Source organism: Canis lupus, chromosome 15, assembly GCF_003254725.2.
Source record: "Canis lupus dingo isolate Sandy chromosome 15, ASM325472v2, whole genome shotgun sequence".
Classification (NCBI taxonomy): domain Eukaryota; kingdom Metazoa; phylum Chordata; class Mammalia; order Carnivora; family Canidae; genus Canis; species Canis lupus.
In genome coordinates, this window is record NC_064257.1 from 7044247 (window position 1) to 7070545 (window position 26299).

Consider the following 26299-nt stretch of genomic DNA (forward strand, 5'->3'; position numbering starts at 1 on the left):
CAATGTTTAAAAATCTAATAGTTTTAGAATCTTTTCTTTGTTTCTATGAGATTTTAGTGTGAATTTCTGTCAAGTTATTTAAATAGTCTTAAATTTCAGGGAAAGGTGAGATACAGGAAAGCTTGAAGAAGAAAACCTGCAAAAGTCAGTAAACTTTCAATAAAGATCTATGTAGTAAGTATTTTAGATTTTGCAGGCCATACAGACTCTGTTGCAACTCCTCATCTCAGCTGTTATAGTGCAGAAGTAGCCATAGGCAATCCATCATGAGTGAGTGGCTGTTTTCCAATAAAATTATATTTACAGAAACAGGTGGTGGGCTGGACTTGGTCCACTCCATACTTTGCCAATTTCTGCTGTACTGTATTCCCACCATTAAAAATTAAACATTGTTAGATTGGGCTTATTTGCTTATTTTCTCCTATCTCTTTTTCATTTTCTTTTAAAATTTATGTTTTTTTTTTTAAAGGTTTATTTTAGAGAGAAAGAGTGAGAGTTCACAGGGGAGGGGGAAGAGGGAGGGGTTGAGAGGGAATCTCAAGCAGACTCCCCGCTGAGCTCTGAGCCCAACGCGGGCTTGATTCCATGACCCTGAGATCATGACCTGAGCCGAAATCAAGAATTGGAAGCTCACCCGAGCCACCCAGGTGACCTTGTTTTTTTTTTTTTTTTAATTTTTATTTATTTATGATAGTCACAGAGAGAGAGAGAGAGAGAGGCAGAGACACAGGCAGAGGGAGAAGCAGGCTCCATGCACCGGGAGCCCGACGTGGGACTCGATCCTGGGTCTCCAGGATCGTGCCCTGGGCCAAAGGCAGGCGCTAAACCGCTGCGCCACCCAGGGATCCATCCTTGTTTTTTTTCTAATTGAAGTATAATTGAGGTACAATATCCTTTTGTATAATTGCCATACAGTATCCTATCCTAGAGAGTACCTCAGTACATCATAGTGATTTGATATTTTTATACATTACAAAATGTTTCCTACAATAAGTCTAGTTGCCATCTGTCACCAAAGTTATTACAGTATTATTTTTTTCTCTATGCTGTACATTACATCCCCATGGCTTATTTATTTTATAACTGGAACTTTGTACCTCTTAATCCCCTTCACCTGTTTTGCCTGCCCCCCTAACCTTTCCCTCTGTCTGTTAACCAACAGTTTTCTTTATCTATGGGTCTGTTTCTGTTTTGTTTGTTTTGTTTTTTTAGATTCCACATACAATTGAAATCCTATGGTATTTGTCTTTCTCTGTTTGACTTGTTTCACTTTGCATAATAACTTGCCAGGTCCATTTATGTTGTTGCAAATGGCAAGATTTCATTCTTTGTTGTGGCTGAGTTATATTCTTCTGTGTGTGTATCACATCTTTATCCATCCATCAGTGGACACTTAGGTTGCTTCTGTATCTTAGCTATTGCAAATAATGCTGCAGTGAATGTATTTCTTCCTTTGGTGTTTTGGTTTTCTTTGGATAAATTCCCAGAAGTGGAATTGCTGGATCATATGGTAGTTCTATATTTAATTTTTTTGAGGAAACTCTATACTATTTTCCACAGTGGCTGCACCAGTATACATTCTCACCAACAGTGCATGAGGGTTTTTTCCTACATCCTTGCCAACACTTGTTATTATTTTTTAAATAATATCTGAGTTGACAGGTTTGAGGTAATAAATCATTGTAGTTTTGATTTGTATTTCCCTGATGATAAATGATGTTGATCATCTTTTCATGTGTCTGTTGACCATCTGTATGTTTTCTTTAGAAAATGCCTTTTCAGGTCCTCTGCCCATTCTTTAATTGGGCTATTTAGTTTTTTGATATTAAATTATGTAAGTTCTTCATATATTTTGGATATTAATCCCTTATCAGATGAATGATTTGCAAATATCTATGTATTCTATGTGTCTGTTTTTATGCCAGTACCATACTGTTTTGGTTACTGTAGCTTGTAGTATAGTTTGAAATCACGGAGTGTGATACCTTCAGCTTTGTTTTTCTTTCTCAAGATTGCTTTGGCTAGTCAGGGTTTTTGTGGTTTCATAGGGTTTCAGGGTTCATGTGGTTTCAAATTTTAGTATTCTTCTAGTTCTGTGAGAAATGTTGATGTTTTGATGGGAATTGCATTGAATCTGTAGATACCTTTCGGTAGTATGGGTGTTTTAAGAGTATTAATTCTTCCAATCCATGAGCATGGTATATGGCTTTCTATTCATTTTTATCTTCTTCAGTTTCTTTCATCAGTGTCTTATAGTTTTCAGGGTACAGATCTTTTATCTCTTTGATTAAACTTATTCCTAGGTATTTTATTCTTTTTGATGTAATTATAAGCGGGATTGTTTTTCAATTTTCTCTTTCTAATAGCTCATTATTAGTGTATAGAAATGCAACTGATTTCCATATGTTAGTTTTGTATTCTCTGACTCTACTGAATTAATTTATTAGTTTATTGACTACTATATAGTAGTATGTGGAAGTAACACATTTTGTTTATCCATTGCCCTGTTGATGAACATTAGATTGCTTCCAGTTTTTGACTATTAAAAATCTCTGGTACATTGAACATCCTTATATACATCTCTGTGTGCACATGTGCAGGTGTTTGTCAAGTGTAGATATAAAATAGAATTTCAGAGTCAAAGAACATTAGCATTTTTAGTTTTTAAAATGGCTGTTTCAGTTTTTGTTCCCCAGAAGTTTATGATTTTACTTATTTCCACAGCCTCACTATAATTTGATGTTGTCAGATTTAAACTTCTTTTTTGGGATCCCTGGGTGGCGCAGCGGTTTAGCGCCTGCCTTTGGCCCAGGGCACGATCCTGGAGACCCAGAATCGAATCCCACGTCGGGCTCCCGGTGCATGGAGCCTGCTTCTCCCTCTGCCTATGTCTCTGCCTCTCTCTCTCTCTCTCTCTCTCTGTGTGTGACTATCATAAATAAAAAAAATAAATAAATAAAATAAAAATAAAAATAAACTTCTTTTTTTGTCAATCTGTTTAGTAATATCTTCTTGTTTTATTTTGCAGATCACTAATTACATGTTTGCTTATATTTCTATGTTTTTGTTTTGTTTTGTTTTTTAAGATTTTATTTATTTACTAGAGACAGAGAGAGAGAGAGAGAGAGAGAGAGACAGGGAGAGGGAAAAGCAGGCTTCATGCAGGGAGCCTGATGTGGGACTCAATCCTGGGTCTCCAGGATCAGGCCCTGGGCTGAACACGGTGCTAAACTGCTAAGCCACCGGGGCTGCCCATATTTCTATGTTTTTGAACATTTGAAATTTCTTTGAATTTCCTATTTTTTATTTTTCCCCATTTTTGTGTTGAATTTTTTCCTTATTGATTTATAGAATTTCTTTATGTACTCTGGATTTGCCCCCACCTCTTTTTCCTCATGTTCACTGATACAAAAACATGCAGTAATACTTAATATCTATTTAAAAAGATATTTTAGGGCAGCCCCGGTGGCTCAGCGGTGCCGCCTGCGGCCTTGGGTGTGATCCTGGAGATCCGGAATCAAGTCCTGCATTGGGCTCACTCCATGGAGCCTGCTTCTCCCTCTTCCTGTGTCTCTGCCTCTCTCTCTCTCTCTGTGTCTCTATGAATAAATAAATAAAAATCTTTAACATGTATATATATTAATAGCATAGTCCTTCAGCTATTGTCCTATTTCTCTACTCTCCATATTAGAAAATCTCCTTTAAGGGTGGCCTCTACTTCCTGCCTCAATTCTCCTTTCTGTTATCTTTCCTTACTTAGCTCACTTAAGTCTGGCTTTGTCTGCACCATTCCACTAAAACTGCTCTTGTCAAGGTCACCATCAGTCTTTATTTTGCAAATCCAGTGGTCAATTTGCAGTTCTCATTTTACTCATCCTTTAGCATTTGATAAAATTAATCTCCCCTTCCTTCTTGAAATCTGTTCTTCAACTTCCAGGTCAGCATACTTGCCCTTATTCTCAATCTACCTTATTTCCCAGGGACTCAATATCTCCTGTGTTTTTTCTGTTTTTTTTTTTTTTTTTTTTTTTTAAGATTTTATTTATTTATTCATGAGAGACACACAGAGAGAGAGAGGCAGAGACATAGGCAGAGAGAGAAGCAGGCTCCATGCAGGAAGCCCAATGTGGAACTCAATCCCGGAACTCCAGGATCACCTGAGCTGAAGGCAGACGCTCAACTGCTGAGCCACCCAGGCATCCCACTTCTTGTGATTTTAAACACCACCTGTATGGTGGCTTATTCCCAGATTTATTTCTCTTGCTGTGACCTCTGAGCTCCAGATTCCTGTATCCAACTGCCTACTTTATGCCTCAACTTAGATGATTAATAGCCATCTCAAATAATATGTCTAAATAAGAACACTTTTATTTTCCTCAGACTTCCTCTCTATTGTTCCTTACTTCTTATCACTCCTATTGCTACATCTTTTGTCTGAGGCACCATCATCTTTTCTCTGGTTCATTGCAGTGACTACCCACTTGTCTTCCTGCTTCCATTCTTATCCTTTGCATTTTTTTCCCCTCTATATTGTTAGCAAAATGATCTTAAAACAAATCAGATTGTGTCACTTTACTGCTTAAAAACCTTCAATGAAATTCTGAAAAAGAAGAATGAAGAAGGGGGAAGAGCTAGCTTCCGAAATTATAGTAAAACTCTGAATTTTACAAAGCGAGGTAGTTAAAAATAACTGATACTGAAGCCTTGAATAGACAGACAACTCAATAAAACGTCCAGAAGTAGACCTAAATATATATACAAATTTAGAAATAATAAAGATGGCATTCAAATAGATCAGTGGGAGATTTAGATTATTCAATAAATAGTGTTATGACAATTGAGTATACATGTGGAAGAAAATGCAGTTGGATTTCTACCTTATAGGTTACACCAAAGTGAAGTTTAGATGGAGAAGAGATTTAAATATAAAAAAATAATAAAGTAGTTGGAAAAAATACAGGAAAGAATTTTAATGCAGAAGTGGGGAAAGTCTTTCTAAATATGTCGCATAACCCAAAAGCCATAAAAGATTTGTTAGGGAAATTCAACTACATTTCAAAGTCAAAGGATATGAAAAAAAAATAAAAAGATTGCAATTCATGTCATAAAAGGCTAGTTTTTTTCTATATGTAAAGAGCTTCTGTGAATCAATAAAAGGACCCCGCACCCATTAGGAAAATGGGCAAAACTATGATCCTTCAGTTTACAGAGTAGGAAGTAAAAATTGTTCTTAAACATATGCAAAGATATTCAGCTTCAAAATTAGAGAAATGCCAGTTAAAGCTACAGTTTTATGAGATTGGCAAAGATAAAAATGATGGATAACACTGTTAAGGCATTTTTACATATTGTCAATAGCAGTTGCTAAAACTGCTACAGAGAGCAATTTAGTAAAACTTGTTAAAATTTAAAATGTAAATACCATATTACCAAGGAACTCCATTTTTAGGAATTTATCCTTCAGATACATTTCACACATTTATAAAATGAATATACAGGGATGATTGCTACATTGTAGCAATATATACAGGGATGATTGCTACATTGTTTGTAGCAGCAGAGGCTTGAAAACAACCAAATTGTTTCATCAGTAGTCAGAGCCACTGTGAGTTCATCCTAAGTTACTGTCTGAACTAGAAAAAAATAGGCCTACATGAGTAGGGCCTGAAATATACCCCTCTCCTATATCCTATCTGGTAAGTGGAGTTCCTTTCACAAGCATATGCAGCAACTCTTTGGGGACTGTAGTTAAAATAAATTTGCTATATCCATACAGTAGAATACTATGCACTTAAAAAGAATGTGGTAGCTATATATGTACAGACATAGACCAGTCTCGTATATAATAAATGAAAAAGACAAAATAGTATATAGCCTACTGCCATTTGTATTTTAAACACATACGCACACACAAACCACATGCTTGTACATATGTATAGAAAGCACTGGAAGGCAGCCAGAAAGTAGATAATAGTGGTTGCCTCTGAGGAAAACTGAATGACTGAGGCAGAATTTTAAGAGGGGGAATTACTACTTTTTCATTGTTTAATGTTTAAATCTTTGAATTTTATGTCACGTATTACATTGCTCATTCAAAAAATACGCATAGAAGTTTTTTTAAAAGTAAAGGAAAACACAAGATGATAGGAGTAGATAGTTCACAGAAGATGCACTAACCCCACTAATGTTAGGTAATTTTTAATTTATTGAGAAATAGCAAAAAAGTTTCATAGTTCTGTGTTAACTAGAGTATGGGGAAACAGGCTCACATACATTGCTGAAGGTCGTATACTTCGATATAATACGCTTCTGTGGAAAGCAATTTGGCTGCACCATCATAATAAAAATCTTCTGACCCACCCAACTGCACTTATAATACCTTACTCTATAAATATACTAACACATGTAGAATTAATTCACATGTAGGGGTATTTATTATGGCATGTTTATAAAAGCAAATATTTTTGACATTTCCTGTTGAGCAGCAGACTCTTCAGATTTACCTATGGTACACTGAGTGTGTAAAGCTGCCCTGGGAGCAGTTACATAAATATACCTCTAAGATAGCTTGCTGTATGTACAGTGCAAGGTGCTGGAACCTAACTAATAATATGCTACCAATTTGTAGACAGAAGCAACTTAAGTACAGGGGCCATCTCTACAAGGGTGTCTGAGAAACTGGGGACCATGGTTGTGTTCAAGGATGAGTCTGGATAGAGGGCAGACAGAGGTGGAAAACTTAATTTTCATGTATATACTTCTTTTTTTTTTTTTTTAAGATTTATTTATCTTAGTGCACATGGAGGGGAGGGGGCAGACGGAGAGGGAGTCTAAAGCAGACTCTGTGCTGAGCAGAGCCCGAAGCAGGACTCCATCTCATGACCCTGAGATCACTACCTGAGCTAAAACCAAGAGTCAGATGCTCAACCGACTGTGCCACCGAGGCACCCCTTCATGCATATAGTTTTATACCTTTTGTATTATTACATAATTTAAAATTATTACATCTGTTGCCTATTTAAAAAGTAAGTGTAAATAAAATCTGCAGTGGTTTCCCATCACTTTTAAAATACAGTCCTAACTTCTTGTTGTTTTTGAAACTAAGACCTTCCTGATCCTATGAAATTTGGCTTCTGCCTACCTTTTCAGACATTTCATTCTAGCCTCTGCTTACTTTATTTCAGCCTTATTCTCGTCTCTGTTCCTAAAGCAGGCCAAACTCTTTCTCACTTGAGGACTTTTGCATCTATAATCCCAGTGCCTGGAGTCCTCTGACTTCAGGCCTTTGCATGGTTTGCTCTTTTGAGTATTTATAAGATCAATGTTCAGATGTTTACTCCAAAAATACCCCTCCTCTGCACATCACTCTCCATTCCCTTACTCTGCTTGCTTCTTGCTTGCTTTTCTTTTTCTCTTTCTTTCTTTTCTCTTTTCTTTTTTTTAAAAGATTTTATTTATTTATTTATTCATAGACACAGAGAGAAAGAGGCAGAGACACAGGCAGTGGGAGAAGCAGGCTCCATGCAGGGAGCCCAATGTGGGACTCGATCCTGGGACCCCAGGATCACACCCCAGGCTGTAGGCGGCACCAAACTGCTGCGCCACCAGGGCTGCCCACTTTCTTTTCTTTCATAGCACTTCTCACTACCTGGAATTATACATTATATATTTGCTTTACTTGTTTATCTTCTGTCTCTTCCTGTAGAATGTAAAGCCCATAAAAGCAGGACTTTCTTTGTCTTGATTTTTGCTATATCCCCAGGGCTTAAAAACAGTGCCTGGTTTATAGTAAACATTCGGTAAATATTTATTGAATGGAAAACATGTTTTTGGTACATTCTCCTACTCTGTTGATTATTCTTCAGCTTTGTCTTATAAAAACTTGTTATTTGCAAAAAAATTCAAGGTAGCCAAATGTATTAGTCTTTTCTGTTTTGTTTTTAACTCTTTTGTATTTTGAATACCTAAGGTTCTCCTTAGGGTACCTGGCTGGCTGGTCAGTAGAGCTTGCAACTCTTGATGTCAGGGTTGCAGGTTCAAGCTTCATGTTGGGTGTAGAGATATCTTTAAAAAAAAAAAACAAAAAAAAAAAACCTTCTCCTTGTTCTGGCTATTTGAAAGTTCTCCGTTGATTTTATTTTATTTTTATTGATTTTTAAGATTAAAAAATTTTTTTAAGTGATCTCTCCTCCCAACATGGGGCTTGAACTCACAACCCAAGATTAAGAATCACATGCTCTGCTGGCTGACCCAGCCAGGTACCCCTTTCCAGATTTTAAAGTTTTATTTTTTTAATGTTGAGGTCTTTAATCAATATGGAATATATTTTTGCATGTGGTTTGAGATTGGACCAGATTTTTCTGAATAGCCAGTTGTCCTAATCAGCAAAGATTGTCTTTACTGTTTTGATGGTCCTTACTATAGGTAGAGTATTTTTTTTTTAGAGTATTTTTTTAATTGATAAATGGAACAGATACTGATTGGAAGAATCAGGAATTAGTGTATATTTTCCAAAGTAACTTACTTATTGCAACTGCTCTTTCAGAAGAATTGTTATTATTACTATTTTTTTGCTATGTGCCACCTTTCAATTGATAGCAATTATGGTCAGTGATAAGGTACTGAAAAACATCACTTTTTGGTTTCTGAATTTGTTTTTAACTAGGGAAGCACACAGACAGATGCCACGAAACTTCTATCTTCCCAGTCTTCCAGGCTTTTAAAAAACAAAGCAGTGTTGTGCAAGCCTGTCACACAGACCAAGGCCACCGCTTGCAAACCACATACACAACACAAGGAATGTCAGACAGGTATGTGTCCCTGAGCTCTCCAAATGTAGAAAGTTACTCTGTTTTGTTTGTTTTTGTTTTTTTAAGAAAAGTAAAGAAAATCATTTACAGTTTCATAAATGTGAACACATTCATTCTTGGATCACATACTTTGAACATCTGATTGCTTCCTTTTATAATTATTGTCAACAATGATAACTACTAAACTGCATCCATCTGCACACACAGCATTATGTGTAGAGTGGACAAACAGCTCTGCATGTGCACTGCTGTTTTTCAAATGTACAAACTGTTATGACTACTAAGATATAAATTTATTTAAAAGCATTAATGATATAAAAAAGGCAGCAGTGATTTAGCCTTAGTTCTTTTTTAAAAAAACACCATGAATTGATTTGTTATTTACTGAAAGTAGAACTATGTATCTGAGGTGTTGGCGATCGGGAAAATTATTTTCATTCATACTTGGAAAGGTTATAAACTATTGCCCCCAAGCCATGTTAACTGCCACTACCCTTATATTTTCAGTGACTTGTGTTGCCTACTCTGCCCAAAGCATTTTTTTAATTTTTGTTTTTAATGATAATTTTACTACCCAGAATATACTGTATTTATTTATTTTTTTTGAATATACTGTATTTAAAAGCATAGTCTGAAAAAAAAAAAAGCATAGTTTGTCAGTAAGTAATCATGAGTTTTTATGTAGGGTACCTTTCTTTTTGGTAGGAGTCAAGGAGAATCCTGCATAGTGCTGCTGAAGCGAGCACTATACATCGAGATTCTTAATGGATGCATTGATTATAATGTATATAACCTATTCGTCCCCCTATGATTGAACCGTGAGATTGCTTTTAGTTATGTAATATTATAAACAGTGTTAAGTTGTGTAAATGGATTTTTGTTCACTTGTCTAATTAGGATAAATTCTAAGTAGTAGAATTCTAGATTCAAAAGGTATCACAGATTTTTAAGGCTTTTGATAGGTATTACAAAATTGAAAAATTACATCAGTGTTTAGGAATATCCATTTCTCTTTACTCTCATTGACACTGGGTATTCTAATAATTTTTTTCCTCCACTTTGGGAAAATTTCAGAATTCAGAAAGATTGAAAATATGGCACAATGAACTTTAATATATCCTTCATCTTAATTCACTAAGTGTTAACTTTTTGAAACTTTTGTTTTCTGAAAAACTTAGAAATAGAATAATTTGTTCTTAATTTGATGTATCCTGTGGACCTCAGCCCTAATGCCAGTAATCTACTGAATACATTGCATTGCTAGTTCATGTACCACAGCCTGCCATTTTGTTTTAGTCAGTGGCCAAGTTTGGAGCAAGGAGAAATTCAGTTTTTAATGGTACCATGGAAATATCATCGTTTGCATTTCAACTTTAATGTATTCTTTTGACAAATATAAATAGTAATAAAATATAAATTTTAAATGTGTGGGGGAAAACAAAGAATATAGCTTATGTCTTCTTGAAAATAACAGTGATTCAAATATTTCATTCAGATTTCCCTATGCCTAATGAGAAAAAGGAAGCAGAACTTGAGTCTCCACCTGCAAAGAAGAAAAGAATAGGTTTTTTCCAGACTTATGATGCAGAATATTTAAAAGTTGGTTTTATTATCTGTCCAGGATCAAAAGAAAGTTCACCAAGGCCACAGTGTGTGATTTGTGGAGAAATCTTATCCACTGAAAACATGAAGCCAGCAAATCTTTCTCATCATTTGAAGACAAAACATTCAGAATTAGAAAACAAACCAGTAGATTTTTTTGAACAAAAATCTCTTGAAATGGAATGTCAAAATAGTTCTTTAAAAAAGTGTTTACTAGTTGAAAAGTCACTTGTGAAAGCTTCTTATTTAATTGCTTTCCAAATTGCTGCCAGCAAGAAACCATTCTCCATTGCTGAAGAATTAATTAAACCATATTTAGTAGAAATGTGTTCAGAAGTTTTGGGTTCAAGTGCTGGAGACCAAATGAAAACCATTCCTCTTTCTAATAATACAATTGGACACAGGATCGATGAATTGTCTGCAGACATTGAAGATCAGCTGATTCAGAAAGTCACAAAGTCAAAGTGGTTTGCCCTTCAGGTAGATGAATCATCTGAAATCTCAAATATCACCCTTCTTTTGTGCTATATTCGTTTCATTGATTATGATTGCAGTGATATAAAAGAAGAATTATTATGTTGCATTGAAATGCCTTCTCAAATGACTGGTTTTGAGATATTTGAACTAATAAATAAATACATTGATAGTAAATCGTTGAATTGGAAACATTGTGTTGGTTTCTGTACAGATGGGGCTGCAAGCATGACTGGCAGGTGTTCTGGTTTAAGGGCAAAAATTCAAGAAATTGCTGCGAATACAGTGGCATTTACATACTGTTTTATTCACCGTGAACATTTAGCAGCAGAAAAGTTGTCTCCATGCTTACATGAAATTCTTTTGCAGTCAGCACAAATTTTAAGCTTTATAAAGAGCAATGCATTGAATTCGCGAATGTTAACAATTTTATGTGAAGAAATGGGGTCTGAGCATGTGAATTTACCACTCCAGGCTGAAGTACGTTGGATATCAAGAGGGAGAATTTTAACAAGATTATTTGAATTACGACATGAAGTTGAAATTTTTTTAAACCAAAAGCATTCAGACTTGGCCAAGTATTTTCTTGATGAGGAATGGGTTGCAAAGCTGGCCTATTTATCAGATATTTTTTCACTTATAAATGAACTCAATTCAGGTCTCCAAGGAACTATGACTACTCTCTTCAATTTGTATAATAAAATGGATATATTTAAGGAAAAGTTAAAAATGTGGTTGAAGCGCACACAAGAGAATGATTATGACATGTTCCCTTCATTTTCTGAATTCTTACACTCATCAGACTTAAATATGAGAGGCATTGCAAGCATTATTTTTGAGCACCTGGAAGGTCTTTCTCAAATGTTCCATGACTGTTACCCACCAGAAGAAGACTTGCGCTCAGGAAATTTGTGGATAATTAATCCTTTTATGAATCACCGAAATAGTAACCTCACGGACTTCGAAGAAGAAAAACTAGTACAGTTATCTTCAGATTTGGAATTACAATCAGTATTTAAATCAATGTCTGTAACTCAGTTTTGGATAAATGCAAAGACAAGTTACCCAGAACTCCATGAAAAGGCAATGAAGTTTTTATTGCCTTTTTCTACTATTTATTTATGTGATGCTACATTTTCTGCCTTGACAGAGTCAAAACAAAGAAATCTGTTGGTTTCTGGTCCTGCCCTAAGACTTGCAGTCACATCTTTAATTCCAAGGATAGAAAAATTAGTAAAGGAGAAAGAATAGAAACATGGCAATTGCTTATTATCAAAGTCTATAATTTTGTGTGAAGTTTTGTATAAGTACTCTAAAATATAATTTCTTAATGTGGATATGTGTTTTCAGTGATTAAATAAGTCTTTTAATTAATAATTTTTCTTTATGTTGAAGAATTTAGTAATTATGCATTTATACCTAGTTATGTATAATTTTATTAGTCCAAGGTAGAGAATTTAACTATTTTATCGTTTCATTAGATAATCTAGATTAGGGACAAAAATGAGGGTAACAGGGATCCCTGGGTGGCACAGCGGTTTAGTGCCTGCCTTTGGCCCAGGGCACGATCCTGGAGACCCGGGATCGAATCCCACATCGGGCTCCCGGTGCATGGAGCCTGTTTCTCCCTCTGCCTGTGTCTCTGCCTCTCTCTCTCTGTGTGACTATCATAAATAAATAAAAATTAAAAAAAAAAAATGAGGGTAACAAAACCGCTTATAATGTACCAGCACAGCTGGATGTAGAAATAGAAACCGCTGGGCCTTTAGGAATACAAGGGACATTGCCGTGTTCAGCCAGACAGCCTGCAGTCCAGCAGGCTAAGGGTAGGTACAGCACATATCTGAGTGGCTTGGCTAACCAGAAATGGAAACAGCAGGAGAGTTTGAGAACCCTTGTAGGGGTCTCTCTGGCCCTCTACTAGGGCTTGGCAGACTTTTTCCATAAAAGGCCAGATAGTGAATATTTTAGGTTTTGTAGGCCATATGGCAGCAGCTCCTTAGTTCTGTGGTTGCAGCACAAAAGCAGCTGAAGGCAATACACAAACGAGCGTGGCCGTGTTTCAATACAACTTTTTATTTATGAATATCGAAATAATACAGTTTGGTTTTTCTTTTAAGAGTTTTATCTATTTGAGGGGATCCCTGGGTGGCCCAGCGGTTTAGCGCCTGCCTTTGGCCCAGGGCGTGATCCTGGAGTCCGGGATCGAATCCCACATCAGGCTCCCTGCGTGGAGCCTGCTTCTCCCTCTGCCAGTGTCTCTGCCTCTCTCTCTCTCTGTCTCTCATGAATAAATAAATAAAGTCTTAAAAAAAAAAGATTTTATCTATTTGACAGAGAGAGAGCAAGCAGGGGGAGCCAGGGAGGGTGCAGCAGGCTCCCCACTGAGTAGGGAGCCTGATGTGGGCTCCATTCCAGGACCCTGGGATCATGACCTGAGCCGAAGGTGGATGCTTAACCGACTGAGCCCCCCCAGGTGCCCCCAAATAATACGGTTTTCATGTGTCATGAGAGCTGCCTTTATAATTCTTTTTATCATTAAAAAATGTAAAGAAACATTGTTAGCTGGGGAGGAGGAAGGAATGAAAAAAACCAGACAGCTGGCTTAATTTGGCCCACTGTTGGTCCATCCAGGTCTCGGCAGATCTCCAGGTCATACCGACAGGCCAAGAGTGGCTGGTAAGGTTTTGTTCAGTTGGAAGTCTCTCTTCCCACAGCTGCAAGTGTCCGAATTTTCTTTCTTTCTTTCTTCTTTTTTTAAAAATTAATTAATTTATTTATTCATGATAGAGAGAGAGAGAGAGGCAGAGACACAGGCAGGGGGAGAAGCAGGCTCCACGCAGGGAGCCCAACGCGGGACTCGATCCTGGGTCTCCAGGATCGTGCCCTGGGCCAAGACAGGCGCCAAACCGCTGAGCCACCCAGGATCCCCAAGTGTCCGAATTTTCAAATGCTTTTCACATTTTAATTTCAGCTGAGAGAAATTCGAGGGAAAATGTGTTTTGCACGAAGAAAACAATGTATAGATACTTGTTACTGGTTTATTACTAATAATGTCATAACTTACTAATTTACAGATGACTTTGGAGCTCTGCCCTGTGCCAGGCATTGTGCTAGAACTAACAGGCCCGTGGGAGGCTAGGGGGCCGCTGGGGGGGCGGAGCTGGCTCAGGCAGGAAGGAAACCCCATCTTTGGGGAGGAGGCGCGTGTAGATACTCCTGGATGGTCTCTACTGGTTGGGAGACCAGAGACTTCTGAATTTAGAGGGGCTCACTTGGTCATTTGAGCCGGTGGTCTCAGTGCCCTGGTCTGTGAGATGGGGCTGCCCCGCCAGGGAGGAAGGTGGCAACAGCCTGGGGGGTGAGGATCTGGAGACTCAGGAGGCCAGGCCTCCCCTCCCCGCCCCTCCTTCTCCTCCTGCTCCCCCCACCCCAGGGCCTGTGGAGTTGCTGTGGGCTCCCTCGAGGGAGCCAGTGGGGGGGTGGAGGACCGATGGGTGGGGTCCAGTTGCCTTCTGTTCCACCAGTGACAGACGCAGCCTTCCCTGTCCCTGCCCCTCCTTTCTGGGGTCGCGTCCCTGAGGTTCCCTGAGGTTCGTGAGGAGCGGGTTTATTCCCCGCTGGGTGGTAGGCAAGCCGCCCAAGGGTGTGGTGCATCCGCTCAAGTTGCACCGACAGCTTAGAGTTTCTTCTTGCAGCCCAGTAGGGAGGGCAGAGCTGGGGGGGGGGAAGGGCGAGGTGGTCTCGTGGCCCAGATGGAGCCCGACTCAGCAAAGTGAGCCCCCGAGTCTCCTGAACTACTGGGGAGTCTGCTGCAAGGGATCCAGGCCCCGCAGACCGTGTTCAGAGCGGGACTGTTAAGCGACGACAGTCTGCCCGTCCAGCCTCTCCCCCACCTCCCACCATTTCCGGCGGGGTCCTGGCCTCCAGGAAACCAGGCCTGGCAGCCAGACAGAAGCTGGGCATGCCTGGCTTCCTGGTCTTGCAATCTGGGGCTGGGCTGTCCTCTAGGGAGAGCTGTGGAGGGAGTCAGCGCCCCTGCACCCCCCCCCCCCCCAACCCCAGCCCTTCTGGAGAGTAAAGCCTGCTTCCTGATGGCAAAGCTCACTCCCCGGGGCCCTCTCCTCTCCAGACGACCTCAGGCCTGGACCTGCCCTGGAGCAGGAGCTCACTGCTGAGGGTGCAGGCGCAGGGTACCCCCAGGAGGGCCCAGGCCGTGGACCCCGGGGGGGCGGCTGACGGGGATTCCCTGCCACCCCTAGAAAGCCCCCGCGCGTGCAGCCTGCCGAGGGCTCCCGTTGAAGGTGTCGGGCTGCCAGCCAGACCCCAGGAGCCACCAAGAGGCATTGAGTGGGCTGCCTGGCCATGCTGGCCCTGGGCCCGGGGGTGCTGCAGGAGGTGCGGAGCTTGCTTTTGGCCCTGCTCACGATGGGTTAGGGGGTGCAAGTGAGCTGGGAAGTGGGGACTTCTGGCAGAGGGCAACAGAATGCCTGGTTGTTCCCGTCCCTGCTGCCTCCTTTCCTTTTCTTTCTGGAACTCGCTGCTCTATTGTCGTTTCCAGACCAGAACAGGTGCTTTTTATTTTATTTTTAAAGATTTTATTAATGAGAGGTAGAGAGAGAGAGGCAGAGACACAGGCAGAGGGAGAAGCAGGCCCCCGACATGGGACTCGATCCCAGGACCCTGGGGTCATGCCCTGGACTGAAGGCGGAGCTAAACCACTGGGCCACCGGGCTGCCCAACTGGTGCTTTTTAAACCTCACGTAGCATAACAGGATTCTAGGTCAGATGTAGTTCCTGCCTCGTGGATTCAGTGGGTGCAGGGTACCCCCTTGTAAGGATGTGTTCTACCCTATGAGCCCCCGCTCCCCTCACCCCTACCCTTGAGACGAGGGGCCGGAGTAGCAGCTGCCAGTGGACCTATGTGTCCGGCGGGTGGGGAGCGGGCGCAGCAGCTGGGCCCCCTGACTAGGAGGGCACAGGATGCCCCGGGGACAGGCGGGCCTCGAGGAAGCCCTCAGTGGTTCTGCCCGTGGGAACCGCTGACGTACAGACAGCGGCCGCTTCGAAGGCCAGACGTCTTCAGGCTCCTCGTGTCCCTGGCCCTGTGTCACCCCGACTGCGGCCACTGCCACCCCTGCCCCAGGGTTTCTTTCCATCCCTGGAGCTTCCCTCATTTTCAGATCTTTCCCGTCCCTCCTCCACCAAGCCCTGGGCCGCCGCCTCTCCAGGAGGACTAAGAAGGACGAAGGACCAGAGGTTGTTCCCAAATGCCCGCCCCCCGGGCTGGATGGTCCAGTTTCCTCCTCCCCAAGGACGGGGTCTGCGTTAGTTCAGGAGGCTTCCAGTCTGGGTTCTAGCCTCTCCTGAAGGCCCGAGGGGTGGGTGCAGCTCGCTTAGGCCGCGTGTGTGCATGTGTGTGCAGATGTGTGCAGTGGGGTCTGCGGTGGCTCCGGGAGCCTCGGGGACCCCACTGTCCACGCCGGGGCTCTTCACCTGCCTGCCCCCCTCTGCCCGGGGCTCCTGCTGCTGCTGCTGGGGGTCCGCGGCTCATCGTCCAGACGAAGGAGGTGGCCGGAGCCCTGGGAAGGAGACTTGCCCGCGCGTTCAGGGACCCCGGGAGAGAGGGCCTCCGGCCCCTTCGCGCCGCGGCAGGAACTGGAACTGGGGGGAGCACGCGCAGTGGGCGCCCTGTTGCCAGTACATCCCTGGTTGGCCGCTGTTGAAGCGCACGCCTCCTGGTCCTGCTTCCTCCCGTGGACGTTTCCTGCTCTCTTTTGAGGGGTACGTGTTCTACTGTGAAAATAGGACATAGAAAAGCAATTTAAATCACCCTAAATTGAGAAACCTGGGGGGCTCCGTGATTGAGCATCTGCCTTTGGCTCAAGTCATGATCCTGGGGTCCCGGGATCGAGTCCTGCATCGGGCTCCCCGCAGGGAGCCTGCTTCTCCCGCTGCCTGTGTCTCTGCCTCTCTCTCTCTATGTGTCTCTCATGAATAAATAAATAAAATTCTTTAAATAAACAAAATAAATAATCACTCTAAATTTTAATGCTTCAAAATAACTACCACTGATTCCTTTTAATAACTGGACTGCTCAACTTTTTTCAGTGCCCTCATAGCTATTTTTTAATGAAAATGAGACAATATAAATTACTTTTTAAAACTCTGGTACTGTAACACCATTCCAGGTCTATTTTAGCTCAGTGATTTTTTTTTTAAAGATTTTATTTATTTATTTATTTATTTATTTATTTATTTTACTTTTAAAGATTTTATTTATTTTTTCACGAGAGACACAGAGACACAAGCAGAGGGAGAAGCAGGCTCCCCGTGATCTCCAGGATCACGCCCTGGGCCAAAGGCAGGCACTAAACCGCTGAGACCCCCAGAGGTCCCCATAGTGATGTTAATGACTGTACGGTATTCCCTGTAAGGATGTCCTGTAATGCATTTATTCAAGCCCCCGCGGAGGAACACTCAGACTGTCCCCAGTTTTTGCTATTGTAAACTTCACTGTACATCACCTTTGCAGATTTAGTGTTTTTCCCTAGAAGTGAGGAGAGAGGGTCGGGAGGGGGAGAGAGGAAGAGAGAGACTCTTAAGCAGGCTCCATCCCCAGCACTTCGGGAGCTGAGCCCATGACCTTGAGATCATTACCTGAGCTGAGATCAAGAGTTGGACGCTCAATGGATTGAGCCACCCACCCAAGCACCCCTGGGTTGTCTCCTTTTTTTGTTGCTATTGTAAACTTCACAGTACATCACCTTTGCATCCTTATATCTTTCCCCAGAAGGGAGGGTGCTGCTCCAAAAGGCACGTTAAAAAATTTTTTTAAACACTTTTTTTTTTAAGATTTTATGTATTTATTCATGAGAGACACAGAGAGAGAGAGAGAGAGAGAGAGACAGAGAGACAGAGACACAGGCAGAGGGATGAATCCCGGAGGTGCTGGGGAATCAGGAGGGCGTGCGCGTGCGCGGGAGAATTACTGAAGGAAAGTGACCAGGTCAGAGCCCCCACTATCACATCACCGACCATCTCCACCTCAGTGGGGGCCTTTTGGAAAGCATGCGTCCCCCCATAACAGAAGATAGGAAAAGAGCTCATTTATTTATGCAAGTGCTCTAGCCTCCAGCCTATGGACCACTGTGGGGGCAGGGACCTTGGCTTTTGGGAGCCCACGGGGGAGGAGAAGTCTGTGCACCTGAGACCATTTCATCCGCCCTGCAGAACAGCAAGCTCTGCTCTGACGTGGACATCCTGGGAACCTCGGGCAAGCTGGCACCCTTGGGTCCCTTCTTCTTTTGTCTGAAAGCACAGCGATGCAGTCTAGAGGACGCGTGCACGTATGCGTCTGTATGCACGTGCTGGTGCATCTGTAATAGCACGGAAAGATGGTCGTCTGTGTAAGGCACATGTACAACACACACTGGTGCACGTTCATTACGCAGGTGTCCTAACAGGAAGCCGTTTCTTCAGAGGTCCAGCGATAGCATCCCTTCAGTTTCCAGGTTGGGTAATTTGGCTGCTTTGCAGTGACATCAAAGACTGACGTTCTCTCAACTTTCTGCCTTTTTTTTTTTTTTTTTGACAGTGCGCACGAGTGCACAATCATGGGGAGCAGCAGGGGGAGAGGGTGAAGCAAACTCCCCACTGAGCAGAGAGCCCGATGTGGGGTCCATCCCAGGACCCCAGGATCATGACCTGAGCCAAAGGCAAAGGCTCAACCTACTGAGCCACGGCCCTGCTGCTTTTATCTGCTCCTGCCCTTGGTGTTGCAAAATAGTTGCAGCATCTCCAGACAGCACGTTTGCACATAACATCCAAAGGTGAAAAGAGAGAGGAAAGCTCTCTTAGGAGACCCCCAGATTTCTCCTCACATCCCCACTGGCTGGAATTATGTCCCATTTCTGTCCCTAGACCCACCATTGGCAAGGAAAATGGAATTCCCATGATGGACTCAAACTGGTTAAGCTTTATGCACTCTGCTCGGCAAAAAAGAGAGGGGGTATATAATGGTCCCTGCCACTTGCTAGCTTATTTCCGAAATATGGCTCATAATGGTAAGTGCTTCATAGAGTTGCTGGGAGGATTTAGTGAGCTAAAGTGTTTACAGTCGTGCCTGGCACATAATATGTGCTCAGTAAATGCTATTATTAAATAGCATTTGTTATTAAATAGCAGTTTGTTCTACAGATGAGAAATTGCGTTCAGAAAGCTTCAGCGCCTACCTGTCATATCTGAGACTGGAATTAAAGCCTGATTGACTCCAGACCCCCACTTTCCACTGCACCAGCTGCCAAAGTCAAAAGTGGGCAGGCAGGGCACCCCTGCTTTCTTCAACAGGGGAGATGGGATGATCTGTCCAATGTGATTAACTGTGCCTTACTTTCCAGAATCGCCCCTCTGCATGAACATTCTGAAGCCCGTGAAAGTAGAGGCTAGAGCCCCTGGGGTCCTGGCCTCTTACCATCTCCACCCCTTCCAGGATGTGCCAGCCAGCCAGTCTCCAGCCAGGACTTTGAGTAAAACCTCTCACAGCTGGCATTAGATCCAATTTGGCCCCTGAGCTGATTAGCAGTTACAGCCCCCGCCCCCCTTCCCCACCACCAGCGTGACTGTTGGCCGCCCAGCAGCTGCAGAAAAGGCAGGGTGCTGGGGAAGTGGGTTGGCCAGCGGGTGTGGAGCAGAGCAGCTCTGGAGCTCCAGCAGTGCCTCTGCAGCCCAAGGAGAAGCCAGGCCTCAGGAAATGTGCCCCCCCCACCAACCACACCCTGGACCTTCCTCAGGTCAGCACTAGTACATTCAGCTTGCAAGGCCTTTCCTCCTCCCTGTGCCCGCTGGCCCTCCAAGATGCTCCCTCCCCTTGGGGCCCTGGCTGTACCCCACAGAGCCAGCTCAGAGCTGCCACGGTGGGGGGCGGTGGGCCAGCTCCTCCAGCTGTTGGGCCCCATTCTTCACGTGGTGTCCCGGAATTAGTCGTGGATGGGAGGGTCTGAGATGTGTGGGCAGGAGTGCAGTGCGCTGGCTCTAGCTCCTTAAAGCCAGGGGCCCGGGGCCCTGGGGCTTGCGACGTGAACCAGAGCAGTAGGAGGTAAGAGAGGACTACGACGACATAGTGGGATGGCAGGGAGAGGTTGGGGTGGGCCAGTTGGGGGCTAGAGGCGTAGTGGACAGAGCTGAGGGTTGGGGGGTGGGAAGAGAATACATTCGGGGTCCCGGAAGGATGGCAGCCTGAGAGGTTCCAAGACAGCAGTGCGAATTTTGGTATTGGGAGAACTGAGTTGTGGGACCCCTAGGAGGGTGACTGTGCCAGACAAAGGAACAGGACATTGGCTTGTGCACCCGACCCCCACCCCGGGGGAAAGAAGAGGAACATGCCCCAGATGTCTGTGTTGTTCTGTGAGCTCCGGGTGCCTGTGTGGGTGGTGTGCACATTCATCTGTGTGCTGCCTGCAGGGGAAGGGAGCTAATGGTTATGGGGTGTCTCCCCGGTGTCATCCGCCGCGCTCCGAGTTTTACTTATGTTTCCTCATAATCCTCCCAACAAGGCTGTGAGGTAGGTATTTTAATCTCTGTTTTACAGCAGACAAGCCCGGCTCCGAAGCGGAGTAATTTGCCCAAGGTCACATGGCAAATAAATGTGTGTCTCCAGGATCTGCCCCATTCCTGGCCCCGTGCTCTTCTTTTGCTTGGCTGTGCAAAGTTTAGAACCAGACCCAGAACTTCTTTGGGGTCAGACCCAGGTCCAGGGGAGGCTGGAAATAGGCTGGAGAGCCGGAGAGTCGTAAGGGCCTGTCCTCATGGGCCTGTGCCTGCCTCCGTGCGTGGTTTGCGGAGGAGGGAGGATGGGGCTTTTTCTGGGAAGGACTCTAGATTCGGGTCTGGTCTCTCCAGAACTCCCCGTTGGCTCAGCTTTGCTTGGGCTCACATGTGCCTCCAGTATCTGAGCCATGCTCCATCCGCACGAGGTGCTTCCACTCGCTCCCTCACCAGGGCTGGAAATTTCCAAGCTATCTGGGGCTCCTGCCTCTTCCTCCTTTCCCCGCAGCTTGTCAGAAGCCCATCCCGCTTCAGATGACTCTGGAGTTCGTCCCCTGCTCCATCCCCAAGGGGCGCCGGCCCAGCTCCGTCCTCCTCCTCTCCCACATGGACATCCTGCTTCGTGAGTGGCCTCCCAGCTGGGCCTGGGGACCAGGAGCCTGGGTGGAGGGCTGCTTCGGAGGCCAGCCCCGCGGTGACTCTCTTCCTCTCCCTGGTCCAGGCTCTGAGGTGAACGGCCCTGTGTGTGGGGACCCGGGGGGCCGTTGCTGTGGCCCCTGCGATGACCCTGCTCTCTTGGTGGTGGTGCCCGCGGCCTATGCCTTGGCTCTGGGCCTGGGGCTGCCAGCCTACGTGGGCGCCCTGGTGGGGTCTCCCCACGTGGGTGCCTGGGGGAGAACTCGAGACCCCAGCTGCTCCCCACCCCAGCCGAGGTGCTGTCCACGCTCACGCGACCCCTCTGGTCCCCACTACCTGGGCACCCCCACACCCCATATTCCCGGGACACTGCCTTGGTCTGGATACAGGTGGTGGGCCGCAGTCTGGCCCCGTGCCCCTCGCCCCGGGTTCAGTCACCTTCCCAGTCTCCCTTCCAAGCCTCCGCGCCCGTCCTGCGGGGACTGATGTCGCCCCCGACCCTCACCGAGTTGAGCCCTTTGCATCCTCAGGCCTAAGGCCCTGCCTGGCCCGCAGCTCCCTGTGAGCCCCTCACTCCTCCACGGCTGGCTTTCCGACTGCAGCAAGCGATTCATTGGGTAATTCACGTTTCCCTTCTATCTGCCAGAATGTATTTCTGGTGATCCGTAAGAAGGTGCCATTTAGTTTTATTTTTTGGGTAGCTCCAGAAAGGTCGAATATTGGCAGTTGTATTTTCACCCAAGCCAACTCCATGAAGTCCCCGTTGGCCTTCCTCGGTGCTGCATCCCCTGGGCTGGTGGCTGTGTCCTGTACACAGTGGGACCTCCGTCTATCAGGGGAATGAGTGAAACCTGGATTATTAGCTCAAAACGCACGAGGACTCACTCAGACGTTCCCCACAGGTAGACTGTCCTCAGGTTTTCCTGGGACTCTCCAAGCTCCTACTCCCTGTGTTCATTCTGGACTCGGCCTTGACGATCGCTTCCTTTTTCTGTTGCATCCAGCACTGATACCTGGGATTCAGCCATCAGCTCCCGGTGCCGAGACTTGGTGGTAACCCAGCTGGGGCAGGATCGGCCCGACTTGCTGCCTTCTGCTTCCGTTCAGCTGGGACTCCCCCTGGGTGCACATCCCCGCCAGTGTCAACGGCCACCAGTGCTTTCCCTCCACTTGCCTTCCTGACACAGACACAGCAGTTGGCTCCAGTTGGGGAAGGGAGCCACCCCTCTCCTCCGCCCTCTTGCTGGAGGCCCCACAGCAGGACTACTTGCCTCTCCAGGACCCAGAACTTACGACAGAGAGCAGCAGCTTCGTGTTGCCAAGTTGGCTGGGTCAGCAAGGGCCCCCCAATGAGCCACCGGGTCTTATTTCTGAATTTGCCTTCGATTGGTAACAAGTGACAAATTGCTTCTTTTCTTTTTGATAGGTTATCTTTCGTTGGTCCCTAATTCCTCCTTTAAATTTTTCTCATTTACATTTTAAAAGTAATACAGGTTTGAAAATGAATTCAAAGGGATCCCTGGGTGACTCAGTGGTTTAGTGCATGCCTTCAGCCCAGGGCGTGATCCTGGAGTCCCAGGATCGAATGCCATATTGGACTCCTTGCATGGAGCCTGCTTCTCCCTCTGCCTGTGTCTCTGTTTCTCTCACTCCCTCTGTGTCTCTCGTGAATAAATAAATAAAAACCTTTAAAAAAATTAAGAAAAGAAGAAAATGAATTCAAAGCACAGAGGAAAATGTGAAATGGAGAGTAAAGTTCCTCTAGTAGGAGCCACTGTTTGTTTTCTCTTGTGTAGATCTTTCTAGATGTTTTCTATTCCAGTACACATGCAAGTATACTTAATAGTCTTCAAAAACCCACAAGTAGGACAGGATTACAAGGCTCTTCTGCGATTTTCTTTTCTTGTTTAAGAGTCTTGTACAAAAAAAAAAGACTCTTGTACATCTCTTTATAACTTTTAATAATAATTTTATCTTGTACATCTACTTCATTCTTGTCGATAGATGCAGAGTATTTATTTTACCCAATTGGGTAAACCAATAGTGAATTGGTTCACTATTGAAGGGGATTCGTTTTTACTATCTTCTGCCATAAATGATGCAAGGAGTGTCCTTGTCCACAAATCCTTGCATACTTGTAAATCTGTAGAATAAATTCCTGGCAGTGAAATTGCTGCATCAAGGAGTATGCATGTGCACTTAAATTATTTAATCGCATCATCTAATTACCACCGAAAATGATGCACCAACTACACACCCATCAATAGTATGTCATGGTCCCTGTTTTACCACACCCTCACTAGGACTGGGTATTGTCATCTGCCCTCTCTGGAATCTGGACTCCTGTCTGCATTACAACTATGAGAATGGCAACCAGAAAAAACAACAACAACAACAACAACAAAAAACAAAAACAAAACAAAACAAACCCTATGAGAATGGCTAATTTTCTCTCTTTTTCCTAGAAGGCTGCTCAGTCTCCTCCATATTTATTTGAAACCTGGACAGGGTGGGAGTGGGAAGGATCGGATGTCACCTAATACCTCACATGAGCCAAATCTTACCCATCTCCTGCTTTTTGGAGGAATGAAACAGAAGCACGAATGAGATCCCAAACGCACACTGGTAAGTCAGAGCTAATTGTCAAATATCTCTCCTTCTTTGGGGGTTAGACTGGTTCATCCCATGCAGCAGGGGTCAGCATCTCGGGCCTAGGCCAGGAGGCAGCCTTGGCCCACATCATGAACTTACTTCTCTGGTGGGATGAATTGCTCAGCCTCAGGGGCCATGCAAGGCTGGGTGTCTGAGAAATGATCCGGTGTCCACCTTAGGGCCAGCTGAGTCTCCTAAGGCTGAATTTGATTCTGTCCAAATAAAAAATGATTCCCTATGGCCTCATCCATCCCTGTGGTCTTGTACTACCTTGCTTTTAATGTGACTTTTCCCGTCGCAGTCAGTTTCCTTTGGGAAATGTCTGACTTAGTCTTCTGTGTCTGACCTGGGGAAAAATAGCTTGAGATTTGATTGCCTCTGGGGGGTTAGGCCTGGTGGAAAGAAAGCCTCAGTCTAGAGTTACAGTGTGTGGGAATCCTCTTCTTTCCTTCCCATCGACTCAGGCGAGTGGAGCCTGGGCTGAGGACCCAGAGGCACAGAGCTTGGGGGAGAGAGGGAGAACAGCCTGCTCTATACTGTCAGTCCTTTTGGATTCTTGAACCCTGTACTTAATCCAAACCTTCAAGAATTTGACCCAAGACCCTCCTTCAACCCAAGATGGAGAAGAAGGTAACCCAGGTTGACTGGTCCTTGATTAGATGTGGGACATCCCCTTCTCCAGGGTCCAGGGAAAACTCCTACGCCAACAGTTTTCAACAGCTATCAAATAGGATGCTCAAGACTCCCCCGTCCCTCTTGCAGGGCTAGGAACGCCCAATCCCTGGCCCTACCCACCCAGACCCTTTGGCTGTAAGGATCTAAATGTGGTGCTGAGAAGCTGCTCCTGACACAGAAGGAACCAATCTCCCCTTCTCTACTGGACCCCACTCCCTCCCTCAGCTTAACAACAGTCCAGATCGCTGAACCCAGCCCAACCCCACTCCTGTCCTTGGCCAGGGCTGGTCCAGGTTCTTGGCTCTGCACACATCTGCCTGGGCCGGGTGACCAGCTCTGCAGCCTCTGTTCCTGCTGGAGGCTTCACCTCTAGCCCAGGTACCATCTGCTCCTTTCGCCTCTGTAGGGAAGCCTGTTAGATTTTACCTTAATTTATCTCTCTGTCTTCAGGCCTCAAGGTGCTGTCTCTGAAGCTGTTCCCTGACATCTATTTCCCTTTCCTCTAGCCCTAGGAGGATAGTGTCCCCCCGCCCCCTTCCTGTGGCTGTAGCTGTCCTTCACTGATCCTGAAACCACCTCCTTCCCAGAATAGTCACATGTGGAGCTCTCCCAGGCCTGCTTTTCCAGCTGTTGCTGTGGCACCTGCCCACCACCGAGGCCTAATAGAGACACATCGACATAAGATCATGCTTCCTTACCCCGGATTCTCAGTGAGCACTAGTCTGGTTCTGAAATGGCCTGTGGTTGGGGTGTTGGGTCCACATTGGTCCCTGGCCAGGTAAAAGTATAAATAGAAGCTCATGTGCTATATGTCTAAATATTTATTTATTTATTTATTTTTATGTCTAAATATTTAAAAGTTATAAATTAAGTAATCTCTACACCCAACGTGAGGCTCGAATTTACAACCTCGAGATCAAGAGTCACATGCTCTTCTGTGAGCCAGCCACAGCTAATGCATCGTTAAATAAAATGTGTTCTATCCTCCTATTTTGACAAATATACCTTCATAATGATGGGATAGAAAAATATGTGTAAATGTGTTTTTGAGGACTGAAAGTCAGCAAATTATCAGAAACAATTGAATTAAATTTGATATGTTATGTTTAAACATTGTGTTTGAATTATTGTCATAGACAATATAATTTTTTTGAAAGATTTTTATTTATTTGTTCATGAGAGAGACACACAGAGAGAGACAGAGACACAGGCAGAGGGAGAAGCAGGTTCCCTGCAGGGGGCCCCATGTGGGACGCTGTGATCCCAGGACCCCGGGGTCATGACCTGAGCCAAAGGCAGACGCTCAACCACTGAGCCATCAAGGCGTCCCTGTCACAGAAAATCTAAAATATTTTAATTTAATTTCCTGCTTGGAGTTCTTTCAGCTTTTTGGATCAATGATTTTATACTGTTCTTCATATTGAGGCAAGTTTTAGTCATTGTTTCTTAAAATAATTATGTGTCTTTTTTCTTTTTTTCTGGGATTCCAATTACAGGTATACTGAATCACTTGAAATTGTGCCATTGAGTCTGTTCATTTTCCCCCATCTCTTTTCTCCCTCTTTGTTCTTTGTTTTGAATAGTTTTTATTGTGTGTCTTCGAGTTCACTGATCTTTTTTCTCCAGTGTTTAACTTGCTACTAATCCCATCCAGTGACTTTTTCACATTGTGTTTTTCATGTCTAGAAATTCCATTTAAGGGGCAGCAGGGTGACTCAGGTCATGATCTCCAGGTCCTGGGATTAAGCCCCACATCAGGCCTCCTGCTCAGTGTGGAGTCTGCTTGTACCTCTCCCTCTGCCCCTCCCCCTGCTTATGTGTGCATGCACTCTCTCTCACTCTCTCAAACGAATAAATAAAATAGTTTTAAAAAATTCCATTTAGTTATTTTTAAATCTTTTAAT

General features: G+C 44.2%; 1 protein-coding gene and 1 long non-coding RNA gene across 15 annotated transcripts in view; both read left to right on the forward strand.

Annotated features, from left to right (window-relative positions):
* Window positions 1–12223, forward strand: part of ZMYM6 (zinc finger MYM-type containing 6) — a 41317-nt gene extending 29094 nt beyond the window's left edge. For 13 of the 14 annotated variants that reach the window (XM_025419973.3, XM_025419977.3, XM_025419972.3 and 10 more), the window contains 2 exons: window positions 8666–8810; window positions 10306–12223. In XM_025419973.3, the coding sequence (XP_025275758.3) occupies window positions 8666–8810; window positions 10306–12137 (1977 nt within the window). In that variant the 3' untranslated portion in view covers window positions 12138–12223. The remainder of the gene's footprint in view (window positions 1–8665; window positions 8811–10305) is intronic. The other variant, XM_025419975.3, reaches the window with a different exon arrangement.
* A 7792-nt stretch (window positions 12224–20015) lies between these two features.
* On the forward strand, window positions 20016–25506 carry LOC112642423 (uncharacterized). Its single transcript, XR_003125242.3, has 4 exons — window positions 20016–21161; window positions 21599–21685; window positions 22073–23693; window positions 24902–25506. It is a non-coding gene; the product is annotated as an uncharacterized LOC112642423 (long non-coding RNA).
* The last annotated feature ends 793 nt before the right edge of the window (window positions 25507–26299 follow it).